This window comes from Camelus ferus, chromosome 16 (genome assembly GCF_009834535.1).
Source record: "Camelus ferus isolate YT-003-E chromosome 16, BCGSAC_Cfer_1.0, whole genome shotgun sequence".
Taxonomy (NCBI): Eukaryota; Metazoa; Chordata; class Mammalia; order Artiodactyla; family Camelidae; genus Camelus; species Camelus ferus.
In genome coordinates this window covers 6,900,293-6,916,072 of record NC_045711.1, presented here as the reverse complement: position 1 = coordinate 6,916,072, position 15,780 = coordinate 6,900,293, and the positions used below count along the sequence as shown (strand labels likewise).

The window sequence follows — 15,780 nt, the reverse complement described above, 5'->3', positions numbered from 1 at the left end:
GCAGGAACCTGTTAAAGTGGGTTCAAGATTTAACGTGGAGTAGAACCTGGGTTCAGCCCCTTGGCTGTGCGACCTAGGACGGTAACACATATTCCAAGCCAGGCGGCTGAGGATTGTGTGCTGCGTGGAAAAGCATCTAGGGAAGATCCGCTTTTGAATCAGAAGCTCTAAGGTAGCATCACCGAAGCTTTCTGCCTGGAGTCTTCCGAGCCCTGGCAGCGCTGCTTGGCTTTACTTTGTCTTTTCCAATCCCATTGCTTCATCTTCAATATTAGCGAGAAGGTTGGTTTACCTTTAAAAGCGGGGGAGTTTCTGCGGGTGACCCTTCCCCACACCTCCCTCCACCCCCTTATTTTGGGGCAGAACACTTTTCCTAGACTCTTTCACAAGCTGCCTTGTGCTTGTGAATCCTCTGGTGGTCTTTTTTTTTTTTTAAGTTATTAATTAATTAATTAATTTTTAATGGAGGTACTGGGGATTGAACCCAGGATCTCGTGCATGCTAAGCATGCCCTTTACCACTGAGCTATCCCGACCCCACCTCTGCTGGTCTTGTTAAATGGCAGCTTGTGGTTCAGTAGGTCTGGGGTGGGGCTGAGATACAGTATTTCTAGCTGGTTCTCAGGTGGTGCTCAGTGCTTCTCATCCATAGACTGCACTTTGAAAAGTAAATTCTCCAGGACTTTTTTTTTTGCGGTGGTTTCCAGGCTCACCTGAACATTAGAACCCCCTGAGGAACTGTATGCTCTGGTTTTTCCAGAGAACACTGATAGAAGTAAATTAAACTAGTAAGAGCTGTGAACGCTTTTGCATTTATCTCTGTAACAAAGCGCAGACCAAATTAAGAAGTAATTCACCATACCAGGGGAGGATTTTTGGTTTTAAGAAGACTGATAATTTTTGCAGACAGAACAAAATTTACTGCCATGGGAGGCACTGAATACAAGTGTGTATTCTAGAATAAGTTCGTCACATGCCGCCGTTGAGAAAGCTAAGCCTTACTATATCTCTCAACTTTGCAAGCACTTAATACATATCTCAGCTTATCTTATTCCAGCCATCCTTTATGAGGCGTGGCCCCATCTCTATGGTGACGAGAACTACATTTCCTCTTCGCTTTATGTATCTACTACTTTCTTCCAGGCCCTCATTTCTCCTTGCCTGGACATAACTTAGGTCTCCAGGTTCCTTTCTCTTGAGACACTGTTAGTCCCACTTCCAGAATAAGCTGGAAACACAGTTGAGTGTGTGGGCCTTGCAGAACTAAGCTGGTTCTCTGTTGTCTACAGGATAAAGTCCAGACTCTGCAGTGGGGTGCAGGAGCCTCATCGAGCCTATTAAGTGGCTTGATTCTCAAACATTACTCGTATCTCCGTGCCACTGTGTGGTCCCTCGCCTTGCAGCATCCCCATCCTTTTAAATATCTTATTCACCCTTTGTTCTGACTCTCTTGCTATGTAACTGCTTTTGATAGACTCCTGATTTAGGGGGCTGTATGCGAGGGACACGTACACATGGATTCCGAGGGTATTTAAAAATGCTCCAATGCTGCCTGAATAGATAAGTGTTCTGGGAGTTTAGAGAACTAAAACACTAAACATAACTAGTCCCTTGGGAGAACATAGGGAGAATCTGGCATCAAGAAGTGATGCAGGAAGGGCTTTGGGCTCAAGAGAAAGCTCAGCATGTTTCTAGGGAGGGTGCGTGGGTGAGGAGTAGACGGGCGGTGTCTTCCTGCCCTCCCCTCTCCGTGGATCACCTGGAGTCGTGGGTGTGAGCACAGAGAGAGACGCTCCTTCCAGAGGCAGGAAGGGGAGCAGAGGCTCTGCTGTAACCTGATGGTGGTCGTCCTTCCTGTACAGGATCCTCTTACCTGGCTCTCAGCATCCCTCTCTCTCTCTTCCTGTTCTCGCAGGTAGAATTCCTTCCAGCCTCCAGGATGGCTTTCCAGTTCCGTTCACTTTTCCCCTTGGCATTGCCTGGAATGCTGGCACTCCTCGGCTGGTGGTGGTTTTTCTCTCGTAAAAAAGAGCCTGTCAGCAGCCACAACAAACAGGTGGAGGCCAGCAGGGTGGAGCTGAGGGCTGACTCTGCCCCCGAGGAACCACCCCCCGTGGAGGACGCCTGTCCTGAAGTAGCATCCACGCCCCCCGGCGTCACGCAGCCTCCAGAAAAGGAGTCCACCGTGAGCAAGCGGGTGCATCCGGCCCGTCGGAGGTCAGAGTCCTCGGGCAGCCTTCCGAACACCATGGACACGCGATTTCGACCAGGAACACGCAAAGAGGACAGTGCAAGGGTGGAACTAGCCCTGACAGGCGACGAACCCACATCTCTTCCTCTCGAGTGTCCCCTGCCATCCCCGAAGGGCGTTCCGTTCCCCCACGAAGCAGTTGCAGTGTGTAAGCAAGAGGCAGGGCTGGGCAGGACAGCGGGCTGGGGGCGGCAGGGCCAGTCTGCAGCCCCTGTGGAGAAGCAGAGCCCTGGGGAGAAGGCCAGGGAGACGGGCGGGCCCGAAGGCACCGGAGATGCAGTTCTGGGAGAGAATGTGCTGGAAGAAGGAATGTTGTCCCAAGAGCAGGGCTCTGAGCTGCAGAGCAGCAGGGCACCCAGCCTGGCTCCCTCGGGAGGAGGGGGCGAGAAGGAGAGGAGCAGCCCGCCTGCGGTGGACGAGGACGCGGTAGGGAAGTTGTGGAGTAGCTTCGTGGAGTCGGCCCACACGGAGCTGGAGACGCCGACACCCCGGGTCAGAGGGGGCAGAGCCTGGGATGGAGACTTCACCCGGGAACTGGGCAAAGAGGAGACCTTGGACAGAAATGAGAAGATCGAGCAGGCTGCCTTCCAGATCATCTCCAAAGTGATCTTGGAGGCCACCGAAGAGGTGCTGGCCACCACGATGGGCAGGATTGCAGGTCGGATGTATCAGGCCTCGGCTGGTCAGCTCCAAGGGCAGAAGGAGGAGGGCTGTTCCCCAGCCAGCCAGGAAACTGCCCCGGGCCACGGTGCCACTGAGGCCGCGGAGTCCACTGAGCCCGCAGAGTCCGCTGCGGCCACGGAGTCAGCTGCAGCCACGTCAGAGGCAGTCAGGGCCCCCGTGGAGGCTGCCCTTCCCTCTACAGACCCACCAGCAGAGGATCTGCCACCACCAAAGACCTACGTGAGCTGCCTGACCAGCCCTCTGTCCAGCCCCACCAAGGACAGGAAGCCAAAGAACTCCGCACACCCCATCTCCCTGACACCCTGCCCTCCACCAGCCGCCCCCCTCGGGGAGTCATTGGGCGAGGCAGGCGACCTGGCAGGAGATGCTGCCTGTGTCACCTGCGTGTCCAACAACAGCCAGGGTGTCCCCTCAGTAGCCTCCTCTGGGCAGTGCTCAGATTCCGTCAGCACATCAGGGCTCGAAGACTCTTGTACAGAGGCCACCTCCAGCCCCAGGGACAAGGCCACCACCCCGCCGCTGCCAGAAAGTACTGTGCCCTTCAGCAACGGGGTACTGAAGGGGGAGCTGTCGGACTTGGGGACTGAGGACAGATGGACCATGGACGCGGAAGCAGATCATTCGGGAGGTAGGAGGGCCTGGGGTGTCCTTCAGAGGACAAGGGGTTCTCCCTTTTTTCGGTTGGGAGAGGCTGCAGTGATGGTGCTCCTCAATGCTGTGTCCCAGCCGGCCTACGGAAAGTTGGGGTACAGCGTAGAATGGTGGGTAACTGAGAAGTTAAGGTGCCTTGAACCTCAAAGCCTTGGGAGCTGTAACTTGGTTCAGCATCCAGGGACCCACCCCAGCCCTTACGGGTGAACCAGCTCAAAGTTGGGTTCATTGGTTAACCTAAGTGTGCCCTCCCTCTTTTAAACGCTAACTTTGTGATAGGTCTTTTTAAGTTTTTTCAAAAGGGAGAAGCCTCCTTAGCCTTAATTCCTTTGAGTACCAGGAGTGGGTGAGATTTTTTTTAATGGTTTTTTTCCTTTTAATCATGTGCTTGTTCCCATGTCTTCACCTGCTTTCCTTCTCCAGAAGCTCTTTCGGGGTAAGTGCCCAGAGACTGGCCGCAGCTTTGAGCCCCTGCGGGAGGCGCGCACCCTGGGGCGTGCTGCCGGCACCTAGTCCTTCGCAGAGAGCCTCAGCCATTTCCTTTCTGTGCAGCTGCAGTTCCACCCCCGGGAAAGAGGGGCACTTTGGTAACGAAGTGTCCGCTGGGTTTTTCCGAGCACTGACCCCAGCGTATACAGTTCAGAGCACTAACTGACAGGTCAGCAGCTCCTGACCCTGGTTTTGCAGCCTCCCTGGGGTATATTCATCTATCTCACGGCAGGAGGCCACCGATCCCCTCCGTGGGTCTCCAGCTCGCTTGTCCTGGAGCCTCAGCTCTGGGAAAGTTGGGACTCTTTCTTGGGAGTTTTACTTCTGTCAGCAGCATGTGGTGTGTACCACGCGCTGCTTTTTGTCACCTGTAAGATGTTTGTGGATTGTGACACCACTGTTTTGTATGTACCTCAAAAAGAAAAAAAAAAAAGATGCTGCCAATCATGAGTGTAGGCGGCCAGAGACCAGAGCAGGCACCCAACTTCAGGGATGTTAAAATGTTTTAAAAAATTTTTGTTTGAACATCTCAAAATGGGTTAAAAATCCAGTAAAAGGAGTTTCCCTCTGCCTCTTGCCCCTCAGCTTTGTCCTGCCAACTCCAGTTTGATGGTAGTAGCTACAAAGCTGTGCTTTTTCGGGCTGTAGAGGAGAAGGCTGGGACCAGCCGCAGTGGTGGGCGGCGTGGGGGGGACGGCAGGTGGGGGCCTGGTGGAGCTGGCCACCAAGCACTCAGCTGCACCAGGCGGCAGGCTTGAGTCCTCCACGCATTCTCACGGTAGTCCTGCCTTGTAAGTGAGGAAGTCAGAGCTTAGAGTGGCCCGGGGACCATCCTGTGGAGTAGAGCTGGCCTTGGAGTGCAGCCTGCTGGAGTCCTGGTGCGGGCTGAGCCACCTTTAGGGGTCACCGGGGTGGCAGGCCAGTCCTGTCCTGTCGGGCTGAGGCCGGGGGCTGTGGATGAGCCAAGCCCCACCAGCCTGCCTCTGGTTCTAGCCAGCTGGCTAAGCAGGCTTCTCTCAGAAGGAGTGGTTTCCCCTGGGCCCCTGGTGCTGGTGGGAGGTCACTCTTTCTCAGCTGGAAGTAATACCTGACTCCCGCATCCAGGCAGAACGTGGGCCGCTTGGCAGAGGACTATGTCCAGGGTTTGGAGAAACCATGTGGAAAATAACCTAATTAGTAGACTCTCAGGAGTGCTCTATTTCTGGCAACTGAGTCGTCCATATTTAAGCCAGAGCCACTTCTCTTAAGCTGGTCTGGGCCCCGTTTTCTGTGATGGTCCCCTTGGCACACCCCCGGGTGGGAGTGGAATGGCCCCCACTGGGGCCAGGGTCCTTTGTCCCAGCCTCTCCTCTTGGGGTGGAGCTTCCACTCGATCTTTGAGCAGAGGTTGAAGACCCACCATGAGCCCAGAAGAGTGTTCAGAGTTCACAAGTCGGGCCTGAGCAGAGGGAAGGGAGGGCCCTGTCGGGGACAGGGGCGAGGGAGGACTGGCTCTGCTTGGCTGAAGGCCACTGACTGTGAGCCCAGGCCTGGGGCCTTGGGGGCCAGGGGCCCTTGATCTGAGGGGCTGCAGAGCTGGGAGTGTGTGGACCAGCTATGGCCGGTTAGTCTCCCTGGAGGCCTGCACCTGATGCCGGCTGCTGAGACGGTGGGGACCTGCTGGCCCGCCCCTCCCCCGCCCCGTGGACTCCCCTTCCTGGGCCGGCGCCCGTTTCTTCCCAGGTCACCACTTGTCTCTGCTCCAGCAGCTGTGCTGGGCGCAGCTGCCAGTTAAGCAAGTGGGACTGTAAGTGACAGGCTAAAATTAGGTGTATCTACACCCCCAGTCCTCCTTTCATTGGGGCTGTTCTGAGCCTTCTAGACTGCAAGTTGACAGTCACCTGCCAAGCTTGAGGAGGGGGCTGGGGCGGGGGCCTCCCGGGAATGTGAGTCTGGAAGTTGAGTGTTATTAACTGCTCTGGGCCGGTGTCTGTGCGTGCTGCTTCCTCCCCTGCAGGTTCAGACGGGAACAGCATGGATTCGGTGGATGGCTGCTGTGGCCTCCGGAAGCCTGACGGTTTCCAGAATGCCCAGGCAGGCTCCAACCCCAAGAAGGTCGACCTCATCATCTGGGAGATTGAAGTGCCAAAGGTAAGGGCTGCAGGCTCTAAGTGCCCCCTGCCCAGGGTCATCGGCCTTGGAGGAAGGGGTCCAAGGGAGGGGCCGTGAACCAGGAGAACCCCCCGCTGTGAGCCAGAGGCTGAAGGGAAAGGAGCGTCCTACTTTGCTAAGGTCCAGAGAGCTTCCTGCAGAATGGAGTCCCTGCACCTGCCTTCAGGAGCATCCTCCTCAAACTCCCAGGCCTGCTTCCTCTTCAGGAGCCTTTCCTGTGGTGCTGGGGCTCAGATCTGTCTGGAGATGCCAGCAAAACCAGGCTGAGGGCAGGGGCTGGCTAGGAGTCCCCTCACTGTGCTCCGCTCAAGCTCTTCAGCACCAAGTGTGTTTTATAATTGAGCACAGTATAAATCCGTGTTTTGGAGGGCGTGAGACATAGCAATGTATGAAGAAAATAAAATCAGCTCTAATCCTACCCCTGGGAGTGACTGGGAAGACTTTTATTTCCTTCTCATCCTGCACCCTGTGGTTTTTAAACAAAATTGAGATTATGTTCCTCTAATTAATGCTTTTAAATATTTAACAGTTTAATTTTCCTGTGTTCTTTGAAAATGTAATTTTAACTGCTTTATTCATTGTGTGAATGTCAGTTCACTCATCCCCCGTTCCTGGGTGTATTAAGTGTCTAGCTTCTTGCTTTTCTAACTTACATCCTATTAGCTTGATCTTGATGTTTATCTCTGGGGCTCAGAAATAATTGGCCAACTGCATGCCCCCAGGGCTGTTAGCTCCCTGCCGAGGTGGAGGCTTGGCTTGGTGTGAACTCTGGGTCAGGCGGGCTGCTCTGACCTGGGGCGCTGGCACCCCCAGTTGTCTCTTCCCCCGGTGACCCTGACGGCAGTCCTGCCTTCTCCTTCAGAAGTTGCAAAGGGCAAATGCAGGAGGCTCTGGGTACAGAGGGACCCTGTCCCTAGTAGCTCTGCTGGGCGGGGTCACTGGGGACTGTTTCAAATCTGGTCTTGGGTTGTGGCTAAGTTTGGCTCCTTCTGTTCGCCTTGAGCTTTGGCCCTGCTGGACACCTGTGTTCTGGAGGCTCCAGCCTGCTGTCAGTTCGCAGCAGGAGCCCAAGGGTTCTTTCTTAGACCTTTATTTTCAAATTCAGCCCATTCATCTTTGGACCTTGGCACACTGGGAGAGGTGGAGGACTTGTAAATTGAAACTTGTGCTAGTGAAACATCTCATAGTATGGATCTGGGAGGAGAAGACACTGCCTTTACAGTGTCTGAATTTGGGTCCTACTGTTGGGAATGAAGTGGAAACTGGAGCCAGACTGCTTAGTTCAGCCACTCAGCAGCTGTGTGAGCTTGGGCAAATTACTTAGCCTCTCTGGGCTTGTTCCCTCAACTGTAAAATGGTGATAAACAGATGGTATTTGTTTCACACTCTGAGTAAGTGTAAGCGCTTAGAACAGTGCCTGGTGAGTGAGTGTTGATCTGTTAACAGTTAATCTGTTTGAGTCTGACCTGGTGTAAAACAAAGGCAGGTCTCAGGGAGGCAGGGAATCGGTTTCCTGTTAACCCTCTCACCTTCCTTTCTCTCTGGAAGCACCTAGTTGGTCGGCTGATTGGCAAGCAGGGACGGTACGTGAGTTTTCTGAAGCAGACATCTGGTGCCAAGATCTACATCTCCACCCTGCCTTACACCCAGAACGTCCAGATCTGCCACATAGAAGGTCAGTGGCAGCTGCTGCCCTGGGTTTAGTTTTCGTACCTGCGATGTAAGTGACTTGAAGCATTTGAGTCTCAGTTGCTCCCCTTTTGGGACTTAAGTCTCTGAAGCTTCCCACCCCAGGTGGAGAGAGTGGGTGAGTCTTCCCTTTCCCCTCATCTCCCCTTCTGGTGCTTGAAGGAGACTCGGGTCCCCCCAGACCTTGTGGCCAGGAAAGGTGTGGGCACTCGGTGGTGGGCCAGGGGTCCTGGGTTGATGGTGTGCGAGGGCCGGGCCTCCCCATCTGCTGGGCTCCTGTAGCTTTCAAAGTATAGTCACGTCAACAGGTCTCGTTTGAAAGGCCCCGGACTTCAGGCTTCTTCAGGTGCCTTTCATCCTAAGGCCGAGCTTGGCGTTTTGTTACCTTAAAGATGCACCTGTACTTGGGGAAGAGTCCCAGGTAGTGTGATGTGTGCATGAGTTTGGTTTTGCTGTTTGTCCTGCCCCCTGTGACTGTGCCCTGCTTTTACCCCACACCCCCCATTTAGGCTCTCAGCATCATGTAGACAAGGCGCTGAACTTGATCGGGAAGAAGTTCAAGGAACTGAACCTCACCAACATCTACGCTCCCCCGCTGCCTTCGCTGGCACTGCCTTCTCTTCCAATGACTTCCTGGGTGAGCATGCTCCTGGGGGCCAGGGCTGCTTGTGCGCCTTTCCCCCAGCCTGCCCTAGACAGGAACTCCCAAGACTGTGGGCCAGGAAGGCCAAGCACACAGGTGCCTGTGCCCTCACCTTTAGCCTCTGCTGGTCAGTTCTGCTGCTGGCTTGTGTCCTTGGAGCCGGGGTGCTGGAAGGAAGCCTTTGGGCTTTCTTGGAAGGACCACACTCCCATGGCTCTGCTGCCTGGGCAGCCTTTGTGTTTCCAAGGCATTTACCTAGAAAGGGTTATAGTCCATCCCCGCTGGGTGTGCGCAGACTGGCTAGGGACCCCTTAAAGCTGGTGCTGTGTCCAGGGTCACAGCCCAGCACCTCTGAGGCCTGCGTGGGCCCTCCGTTGTGGGCTTGGATGGGCTGTGCTGTGCCGTCGTTCCTTCCCTCTAGTTGAGCCAGGTCTCGTGGTGGCCCTGGTGAGGGATCCCCTTCCCCTTCCCTCTTCACTGGAGGTGCCCAGATCACAAAGGAGACGAAATCCCCCCACCTGCCCGCTGGGTGCTTGGCAGGAGGTGGAGCTGACATCTCGGGCCTGTGTGTGCTGGGGCTGCGGGGTCTCTTGCCCACATCCTGCTGTGTTGTGTGCCTCCAGCCCAGTTTGAGCCTCGTCTCACTGGGAGTGGAATTACGTGTGCGGTACTGAAGGCATTTCACACGTCAGGTGCATGTGCTGCTCCAAGGAGGTGGCCTTGTTTTGTTATGATGGTTGGCCCTTTGGTTCTGCATCTTCCTTCCTCCAGAGACCCTGTGCTTTGGGGGAAGTGGTGCATGTCCCCTCCCTTTCCTGTGGGTCTTTGGGAGTGGCCTGAACCCCAGTCAGTGCTCCACTTCTGAATTACACAGTTTCCCCCACGAGGCTGGGCCCCAGACCCACTCTTTATGTGTAGATAATTGGGTGATTGATGTGGCTTCCTCCCTTCCCGTGTGCTCTGTGCCGGGCGGCTGGCTGGGACTGGAGGCACCACTCGGCCTGCAGCACTAGGGGGCCTGGAGGGGGTGGGCCAGGACTCTCAGCCAGAGGCTCTTTTTGTGGCCACCTGGCCTGGAGTTGGAGTCAATATGCTACTGTGTCCAGAGCGTCTAGATGTTGCCTTAGTCCCAGAGAAACTAGTGTCTTCAGAACAGTTCTTTAGAGACCAATCTTGGCATCTTCTAGGGCCTTTAATGTGGGGCCTGGCACTGAGCAAACCTGCGTTCCAAATCCCAGAGTGGGAATGAGTTGGGAGGATGTCTGTGGAGCGTAGAGAAGAGCAAATGACTCAGACTGGGCTGACTGACAGTGGACCTGACCTGAGGCCGCTGCTGGCTGGTAGGAAGGCAGGGGAGAGAGACGCCGTCAAACCTTAGCTCCTGGGGTCAGCTGCAGGTCCGAAGGAGCTATCTACTTCTTATTCTTGTTCTCAGTGGCCACCTCATTCCTCTTTGCCTTTGCTGGTTCTTAACAGATTCTCCACAAGAGGTTGGGGAGGGAAGCTCTGCCCAGGCCAGTGGGAGGCGGGACCTACATCCAGAGCCATTCCTGGGAGCCTCCCTGCCCAGCCCTGAGTTGAGGCTGCCTCTAGCGGTTACTTGTGGTATTACAGGGCAAGGGCCATGCTGGTGCCAAGCACTTTCCACGGCTAAAATAGGTCTCCTTGAACCTCTGCCATCTGGGTGCCATGTCGCTTTGGGTTGTCGTGCCTTTTTCAAAGATGTGCCAGTTCAGAGACTTGCCCTGGGGCCTCTGGACTTATCCTAGACTCATCCCAGAAGGGTTGCTTCAATGGCTGCTGCCCCTCCCCTTCCTGCAGCTCATGCTCCCGGATGGCATCACTGTGGAGGTGATCGTGGTCAACCAGGTCAACGCCGGGCACCTGTTCGTGCAGCAGCACACGCACCCGACCTTCCATGCGCTGCGCAGCCTGGACCAGCAGATGTACCTCTGCTATTCTCAGCCAGGAATCCCCACCCTGCCCACCCCAGTGGAAAGTAAGTGCTGCTTGGGGGGTCGGGGGGCCTGGACTCTGGCCAGGCCCGGGGGAGAAGTTTTGGGGCTTCCCTGCTATTCTGCCCTTGGTCTTGACCAGGAGGAGGCTGTTCTGGGGCCCTTCACAGGAGCGGCATCCCTGAGTTCTTGCTGTTGGCATGGAGTGTGCTGGGCTGAGTCTTCTGGCCAGGCCTGCTGCTGGGTTGGGTCATCTCTAGTCGACAGATGAGAAAACTAAGACTCTGAAGTCAGTGACTTGCCCAGGTGGACCCTGCACGGGACCTGGATTGGGAACCCAGCTGCGCTCCGAGCCTAGAACCCAGCTGCACTCCGAGCCTGCCCTATGTCGCTGTTTATTTGTTGCCCTGGTTAGTAGGAATTGAATGTTGGAAGATCTCTCTTACCCGCACTGCCAGGGACTCCTAATCTGGAGCCCCCAGTGGGCTTCAAGTCATTAGGAAAACCCTTGAAATTTCTGTTGCATTTTTGTATGGTTTTTGTTTTGGAGGAAAAAGGATTTTGTCACATTCTTTGATGTTACTGGAGGCCAGGAGGTGACTGCACCAGGGGCTGCCTTTAAGGGTCAGGACACAGTGTGGCCAGCTGTGTCACAGGCCCCCACCCCTGCTGCCCCCAGGTGGGGTTGGTGACACTTGGGGCACTTGCTTTCTGGCCTGGCTGGCTTCCCCGGGCATTAGTGCTCTCTGTGCCTTCCTGAAGCAAAGGCCAGAAGAAGTGGGGTTTAGGCCTGGGCGGCCCTTCTGATCTGCCCTCAATCTGCGCTGTCATGGGCCAGAGCAGGTCCTAGCAACCAGCCGCTGAGAGCTGCTGCACTGGGAGGTTCTTAATGCTTTCTGGGACTTTCGGTTAAGAATGTAAGGCAAGTGCTGGTCCAGTCCCTGAATTTTGGAGTTTACTTGGTTTATTCCAATTCACCTGTGTCCACCTCTGCTGGAAACAGGTCTAGATGAATCCTTTTTGGTCTGGGCAGCGCACACGCGAGGCTGTCCAGGGCCTTCCCGGGGTCAGTCTTGGGCTCTGGGGAGCGCTTTCTGGTCCCCTGCCCAGGCCAGGTGTTTGCACATGCTGTCTTCCCGCCCTGCAGTAACAGTCATCTGCGCTGCCCCTGGCGTGGACGGTGCCTGGTGGCGAGCCCAAGTGGTGGCCTCCTACGAGGAGACCAATGAAGTCGAGATTCGCTACGTTGACTACGGGGGATACAAGAGAGTGAAGGTCGACGTGCTCCGGCAGATCCGGTGCGTGGAGGCAGGGGCTGTGATTTCTGCAGAGCCGGCTCGGTTCTGCACGGCCTGGAACGTGGGTTACTTCTTCCCTGCTGCTGCCTACTCTGTTTTAGCAGAGTATGATGTAGACAGACTCCACGCTTGTCTCAGCCAGACGGAGCCAGAAAGGCCTGTCTGGGGGGAGCATTCCCGCTGGTGTCCTTTGGCAAAAGGGAGGCAGGCTTCTCTTTGGGAGCTGGGTGGGAGAAGCACCCCTGAGGCCGGGCTGGTGCAGGGCCGGGCCTGCGTCCGGGCGCACCGGGAGCTGTGGCCCTCGGCGGCGGGGCTTCCTCCTGGGTGCCAGAAGGTGAGCGCCAGCCCAGAGCAAGCCAGCCTTGCAGTCCATGTTCAGCGTGTGCCTGTCTCGCCCTCCAGGTCTGACTTCGTGACCCTGCCGTTCCAGGGAGCAGAGGTCCTTCTTGACGGTGTGACGCCCCTGTCAGGTAACAGGAGGGGCCTCTGGCTTGGGGGGTGCAGGCCGTGGCGGAAAGTAGGTCTTTCTGAGACCCTGGCTCTCACCTGCAGGACGTAAGCAAACCCGGGTTGCTGCCACTCTGTTTCTGATTGAATAGGTCTGGGCTGAGGCCTAAGGACTTGCATTTGTAATAAGTTCTCTGGTGACGCCAGTGCCGCTGGTCTGTGGACCACCCTGTCAGGTCCGCTGCTCCAGACTTTACCCAGCCTCCGGCTTGGAGAGGCCTCCTACACAGCACCTCCCAGAACGCAGTCGAGGCCCAGAGTCCTCGCTCGCGGGCTGAGGGCGGGCCTTGCGGCCCCTGGCTCTGCTCAGCTGTGCTTGGGCCCCTGGGGCTCTGTGGGGACCACACCGACACTCACCTGGGTGGCGTCTCAGACTGTGATCCCATTGCTGGGGGGGGCGGGGAGGGGACTGGCGTGTGACCCTGAGCAAGTTGCTTAGCCCCAGCCTCCCTGTTCCCATCTGGAAAATGGGCCAGCACCTGTCCTTCAGGGCGGCCGAGGCAGTCACAGTGGCCCAGGAACGGGCTGAGGATGGCAGTCAGCCAGCGGCTGTTTATGGCCAGTACTCAGGAGTGGTTGGAGGTTGCAGTCCTTCAGTCCATGCTCCTCCCGCCCCAGGTTCGCTCTCTGACCTTGTTCTTGTTCGACTGAAGCCCAGGGATGCTTCAGAAGCGCGTTAGTCCAGCCGGAGTCACACTGGCCAGAACCTGGACACGGGCTTCGTTCTGTTTTCCTTCACTGCCCGGGCCCGGCCTCCCTCCGCAGCCTGTCCAGGCCTGGCTAAAGTGTCTTTTGAAGGCCCTCCTTTGTAAGACGCTCCCGGACCTTAATTCTGCCTCTCCCATCCTTGCCACCTCTTGCCTTAGATGTGTCTTTGCACACGACTTGTGTAGTCTGACGAGGAGTGCCGCCCGCTTGGTCACTGCCCGAGTTGGGCTGCATGGCGTCCTGCTTGGATCTGAATTCCACCTTCACCACTCGGGGGGCTGGTTGACGTTTGGCCATCCACCTGTGTCCCCGTGTCCTCACCTGTAAAGTGAGGACAACACCTGCCATCTCATGGTGTTACTGACCCAGTGTGAGACCCCACACAACATGCTCAGCCCAGTTGGCCCCCAGATTGGTGGTGGTGGTGGTGGTATTTCCATTGAAGGCAGAGTTCCAGTGGCTGGCGTGCAGCAGGCACCCGAGTGTATCCACTTGGAGTCACAGGGAGGCCTCCCCACATAGAGCTCTTTAGTCCATGGCAGCGAGTGAAGTGTTCCACTTGGAAAACACCTGCAAGTTATGGGATTGATGAGAGTGTCTTGCCTCAGTGAGAGTCTTAAGTGCTGCTTTTCCTTCTAAAGATGATGACCACTTCTCACCTGAAGCGGACGCGGCGATGAGCGAGATGACAGGAAACACCGCGCTGCTGGCCCAGGTGTGCGGCGGCGGGGAGGGTGGCAGGTGGGGCGGGCCGATGAGCCTCCCCCCACCCGCAGTGCCTCCCGGCCTCGCTTAACTATCTGGGCTTCTCAGGAACCGACCTTTAGCGCCTGCTTCCCTGTGGCTCACATCTGGGTTGGCCAGCGGTCTTTAAGGAGAGATGCGTGGGGTAGTTTGTAAACATGGTGGGCTGTTTTGTTTTTTCTCAGGTGACGAGTTACAGTCCAACTGGCCTTCCTCTGATTCAGCTATGGAGTGTGATTGGAGATGAGGTAAGTTCCGTTTTTTTCCTTCCAATGTCCGGAGAGGCTTTTGGTGGCCACAGTTGGGGGCGGTGATGCAAGTGTCATCCGGTGGGTAGAGGCCAGAGATGCTGCTAAACAGCGTACTGTGCACATGACAGTCCCCAGCACAGGCTGTCCTGGACCTTATCCATGTGGGTTTTCTCTTTCATCTCGTGGCACTAAAGCTTATATTCTGCAGCATATTGAAAAGCCTATCTGCATGCCAACAGATCCTGTAAGTAAATCCCCTGTTGGCCCAGAAAGCGAGCCATGCCCACACCCCATTACTCGTGGCACCGTCGCCCGCAGTGGTGGCCTGGGGCTGCAAGAGGGGGAGCCTGCACCGGCCTGGGACGCGGCCCCTGGTGCCAAGCTCTCAAGGGAACTTTCTCTCCTAGGTGGTGTTGATAAACAGGTCGCTGGTGGAGCGAGGACTCGCTCAGTGGGTGGACAGCTACTACTCAAGCCTCTGACCGTCCCCACGTCACTTCTGAAGTCTTTTTTGCACTGTTGAAGTTGGGCTTGGCACTCAAGGCAGGCTTTACATCAGAATTACAAACATTGTCCTCCCCCAGAAAGTCCTTTCTTTTCCATACTGTAGTCATGTCAGGATGTTTCATCTCCGAGACAAGGAAGGAACCGTGTGTTCTTTTCAAAGCTATAGGATGGCGTGAAACAAGCCAGTTGCTTAACCTGGTTCCAGGCTGTTTAGAAGGAAAAAAAAAAAATAGAAGAAAAATGTCAACATTAAGGTGTCCTGTTCCCCACCCCACCCCACCCCACCCTTCTTCCTGCTTCCTTCCTACTTCACCCAAACCCAAACCCAAACCACCGGAGCAGATGGGCCAAGGGATATGTGTGTCTTTTGCTTTGGAGAGTATTTCTTTTACTTTCAGAATCTTTCTTCAGGGAGCAAGACATGAACTGACTTAATTGGTATCGATCCCTTGTACAGCTTAAGAATGAATTTATGACGTTTAACCTTTTTTTGTAAACTCCATCTAGGTCTCCTGAAGGCAGACTTTTTAATGCAGATGTAAATACAAAGCAATCATACCTCTGGCCTCGGGCAGTGGGGGAGGGGAACTGTCATCTTGCCAAGCCTGGTTGTAATTTGTAACCATTTTCTATTTGTGCAAACTCTGTAAATATGTTTAAAGAATGTAATATTTTGTACAAGATACACTGGAGAACAAAGGGAACTCATGAATTTTCCATATCCCATGTCACCTTGAGCCGAAGTTACTCCTGCAGGGGACCGCTGCCTGGCCCAGCTCCTGGGCTGCAGGCTCCCGCGGCCTCCTGCGGACGGACAGGGTGACTGGACAGTATAGTTTATGATCCGGGGATTTTTTTTTTCTGTACAAATTTGTTTAAAAAAAAAAAAGCAGCTCATTGAATTACCTTGCAGTGGTGTGTGTTTGATTATTTTTTAGACTGAGTTCATTCAGCATTGTGCAATTTAAGTAACTTAAACTCATAAACTTACATAAATCTCGAATTGTATACACCATAGTTTGGAGTCCATTTTTTCCATGGTCAAAAGGTTGGGGTGCGAGGAAGGGGGGTTGTCAGTACGGTAGGCTGTTGGGTCCCACCTGCATTAGGAGACCCGGGGCTCTGAAGACCGTGTAGCCGGAAATTTCCTCCTGGCTTTTCCCTCTTAATGCCCCACAAGGCGGCAGCCACACCTCTGGCTTCCTCCAGTGAGTGTCCCCAGTAGCCAGGCCTGAGTTTAAAGCACTGGTTCC

General features: G+C 55.2%; 1 protein-coding gene across 2 annotated transcripts in view; it reads left to right on the top strand.

Moving 5' to 3' along the window:
• AKAP1 (A-kinase anchoring protein 1) overlaps positions 1-15,542 on the top strand; it is a 30,618-nt gene extending 15,076 nt beyond the window's left edge. For both annotated transcript variants that reach the window (XM_032498449.1, XM_032498448.1), the window contains exons 2-11: positions 1,915-3,562; positions 6,071-6,204; positions 7,774-7,900; positions 8,424-8,551; positions 10,379-10,556; positions 11,660-11,810; positions 12,213-12,280; positions 13,667-13,740; positions 13,955-14,017; positions 14,428-15,542. In XM_032498449.1, the coding sequence (XP_032354340.1) occupies positions 1,939-3,562; positions 6,071-6,204; positions 7,774-7,900; positions 8,424-8,551; positions 10,379-10,556; positions 11,660-11,810; positions 12,213-12,280; positions 13,667-13,740; positions 13,955-14,017; positions 14,428-14,502 (2,622 nt within the window). In that variant the 5' untranslated portion in view covers positions 1,915-1,938 and the 3' untranslated portion in view covers positions 14,503-15,542. The remainder of the gene's footprint in view (positions 1-1,914; positions 3,563-6,070; positions 6,205-7,773; positions 7,901-8,423; positions 8,552-10,378; positions 10,557-11,659; positions 11,811-12,212; positions 12,281-13,666; positions 13,741-13,954; positions 14,018-14,427) is intronic.
• The last annotated feature ends 238 nt before the right edge of the window (positions 15,543-15,780 follow it).